This window comes from Zerene cesonia, chromosome 29, assembly GCF_012273895.1.
Source record: "Zerene cesonia ecotype Mississippi chromosome 29, Zerene_cesonia_1.1, whole genome shotgun sequence".
Lineage (NCBI taxonomy): Eukaryota > Metazoa > Arthropoda > Insecta > Lepidoptera > Pieridae > Zerene > Zerene cesonia.
The window spans coordinates 2713952-2717662 of record NC_052130.1 but is presented as its reverse complement, the minus strand read 5'-3'; the positions used below and the strand labels follow the sequence as shown (position 1 = coordinate 2717662).

Here is a 3711-nt window from a genome sequence, read left to right as displayed (position 1 = left end):
AGAGCAATATGAGATGGTGTATTTTATAATTAATCGTCATCCACATTTATCGCGAAGTTACATCGATCTAAAAACGCAAACACCTGATATGAAATGAGGTAGGTAATTACGTACAAAGGTAATTATTTTTTTCTTAATTTGGGTTCATAAGTAAACAACAATTTGCCTTTTTTCTACTACTATAAAAATTATTATTATATCCCATCAGGTCAAGTACAGACGAGTCGTTACCCGCGGGCGGTGCGCCGCCGCAAACACAGTACTGCAAGGGCGAGTTCGTGTACGTGCAAGCGGAGAGAGGGGCGAGGGAGCCCTCCATAGTGCAGATCGCGAGGCTCTTCACCAATGCGGATCATATGCCGATGGCCTATGTGAACGTGTACTATCGGTGAGTATATAAGATCCGGCTCGAAGGACCATTTAGTGTATGACGACGTGATGACTGTTAGATTCGGCTCGAAGGACTTATCCGCTCGCTACTAAGATAATAAAGACTACATGAGAAAAAATAATTTAAGTGAAGAGGGGCCATTGCACCCTGAAAGCCTAAACTTATAAGCCTATGGTAAATGATATAAGATATTGAGTATATTAGGCTTTGTTGAAATGTCTTGTTTTTAATGCAGTATGTTTATATATTTATAGTGCAATTTGTTTCTTTTTATATATTTAATTGATGTTAGGCCACACGAAACATTCCACGTGCGCACGCGCAAGTTCCTTCATCAAGAGGTATTCAAAACAGAGGCCCATCGCAGCATTCCCCTGGACCAGGTCATCGGACGCTGTTATGTGATGAATGTCAAGGAGTACTTCAAGTTTAGACCTGAAGGTACTCTCTTTAACATATGTATTCTATTTTTAACTAACGTTTCCGAAATTGTAGGCGTTCTCAATTCGATTCTAGGTTTTTTTTTTGGTTTTGTTATTGGATATCTCCATGGGCTTGCAACCGATTGGCATGATTCTTTTGTGTTTGATAGGAAATTCTTATCATGTGGTTCAATTTTAGAATCTGCTGTCGGCGTTACAGGAAATTCGCTAACCTTTTCTATAGAAATTAATTGTGTTTAATTTTCAATTAAGTTTTGTTTGTGTAAATGATACTACTTATAATAATATTAATAAATAATTCTTATTTTTTCTCAAAAATCCTTGCTTAGTATCAGCATATTAATATTAAAATGTAACACCAAATATTTAAGAAAAACGTATTGAACTTTTCTCGATGGGCATTTATTTGGCTAAATATGTTTTATTGTCGAAGGTACTTTCAATAGTCTAGTTTACTTTCTTAATTTTATGATTTTGTAAATTAACATGAATTTCCTTCATATATTTTAATCCAGGTTACGCCGACAAAGACGTGTACGTGTGCGAGAGTCGATACAATTCGAAGAATCGCTGGTTCAAGAAGATCAAAGTTTGGGAGGGGGCTGAAAAGGAGGTCACACTTGTGCCTAGAGAGGTAATATGAGCATATATTACAAGTATTTTTTATACATGTATATATAAACACAGTATACTAATAAAAGTTCATCAGAATCAAAAAGTATAGCTGTAAATTATTTTTTGGCTTTTTTGTATGATGTTTTCGTTCAATGAAGCTAAAGCATCAAGCTAGGATGAATGAATGAAACTTTTCATTCATTCTAGCATCAAGCTAGAATGAATGAAAAGTTCTCTATTGTAAACTGAATTTAACAGAATTGTAAACTAGATTGACTTATGTTATAGGGAAAAGATAATATTATAATTCAAAATGTATAATTGGTCATAAAGGGGCCAGGATATAAATATTTTCACTGTGCCAAATGTCTATAAAAAATACTAATTATTTTGATGATAGGAAATCAAACCCAGCGACAAAATTTTCTGTCAAATGATTTATATTGAAGATTATGAATTTTAAATAGCATCTATTCGAAGGGTATTCTGAAATCAATACTGAACCCAAATCAGCATCAAATAATGTCTGCTTATCTGTCTGCATGTTGACGGCGCATTACGCCGAAACTACTGAATGGATTTAAGTACAACAATTTTACAATCCAATTTTATTTTGGTGAATCGATACGAGCAAATTAACATTTTATGGGTTTTTGAAAGTCCAACCTTGAGTGATACCAGTGAAATAAAAGTGATAGCTTTTGGGTTGGTATGCATAAAAAATTTCGCAATCTTTGCGGGCTTTTTCTTCTAAATCTTGTAAAAACAACTATTAAATTGATAGTATTAATGTTTTTCGACATGCTTGCAAGGTTAACAAGACCAATATTACAAAGAAGGTAAAGTTTGCAAGTTTTTGGGTTTGTTTATAGGAAATAATCTCTATGCCTACTGAAATAAAGTGGATAATTCCTTCACAAGTAAAAACTACGTTATTCCTGAGTGGCAAGGGCACAAACTTGTTTATTATTAATAACATGTTTTAATATGGAATGGCAATATTTTTTGGAACTTAACAATGTTCGTAAGGATCAGCTAGCAAGCAATATGAACTAAGAGTTTAAAGTACATCTGTTTTAAACTTCTGTAGTGATAGTAAGTGTTGTGTTGAGATAAATTAATGTTGTAAAATGCTTTTATATAATATTTTTACGTACTATTAAAATTCATAAGCTCTTAAACAACTTAATACTGATACCCGCTACTGAATTACACGAATTTATTTCGCTTCATTTTTAAATTATTACTCGACCTGACTACAAAGAAGCTATGGACTGCCCCTTTTTACTGTTAAAAAAAAAATAGACCGTGCATAATTTGCTGTGGTTTTTATGAACTGTTGTTGTAACATAAAGTAAGTTACGATGCGGTTACAGATTTTAGGAGTCTTTTAATTTAAGACACCAAAAAGGTGTATAATAAAATTCAGCTTATCGTCTCTCATTTGAAGATTGACCATTTTTAAGTACGCTGAATTGATTGGACTATTAGTAATCTTCAAATTAAATCCTTTTTGATTTATTAATATTGTGATAAATAATTAAAATTTGCCCCTTCATTATATATTTATGGATTAAAATATATAATATTGTAATATTTTGTTACATTCAGGTGCCACTGGAGCCAAACAGGACAGTATCAGTTTTCCGCGAAAGAGTCGAGAAGCACAAAGACGAGTTGGCAGAGCTCGAGGTCTTGGAAAATGTTCAGGAAAAAGAAAGACCGGTGAGATGATTATCTATGTTAAAATTATAGGGATATTAGGTATGGGACACAATTAAATTTTTTAAATGTCATATTCATGATGTAAAATAGAATCTTGGTCTTTGATGAATTCAATCTCCCCAGATTGTCAAGTCTAGGAATCGACATTATTTTTTTTATAACAAGAATCCTCCAAATTTGATTTTGATACTATTTGATTTTGTTTTCGTGGTGGCCAAGCCCGCAATGAGCGTATTATCAAAAGAGCGTATTAGCAAAAATAAATCTTAATAAAAAAAATTATGAATTATTGATATGATGAGTTGCGTATTGCATTAGTATGTATGTAATATGTACGTAACGCGACGGCAGGACGTGGTGATGTACAACCCCCTGGGCACGGACGACGAGAACACGTACTACGAGCAGTACAACACGGTGTGCTCCGGCGTCATCAAGACCGGTGACTACGTGTACGTCGTCACCGACGGCGGCAAGCAGCTCATCGCGCAGGTCGACACCATCTGGGAGACCGGCGAGTGAGTGCACGCACACGCA

General features: G+C 34.3%; 1 protein-coding gene across 1 annotated transcript in view; it reads left to right on the top strand.

The window, feature by feature from the left end:
* LOC119838005 (protein polybromo-1-like) overlaps window positions 1-3711 on the top strand; it is a 22522-nt gene that overhangs the window by 10600 nt on the left and 8211 nt on the right. The window contains exons 11-16 of the mRNA XM_038363817.1: window positions 209-388; window positions 684-832; window positions 1350-1468; window positions 2262-2288; window positions 3061-3174; window positions 3526-3692. Of these exons, the coding sequence (XP_038219745.1) occupies window positions 209-388; window positions 684-832; window positions 1350-1468; window positions 2262-2288; window positions 3061-3174; window positions 3526-3692 (756 nt within the window). The remainder of the gene's footprint in view (window positions 1-208; window positions 389-683; window positions 833-1349; window positions 1469-2261; window positions 2289-3060; window positions 3175-3525; window positions 3693-3711) is intronic.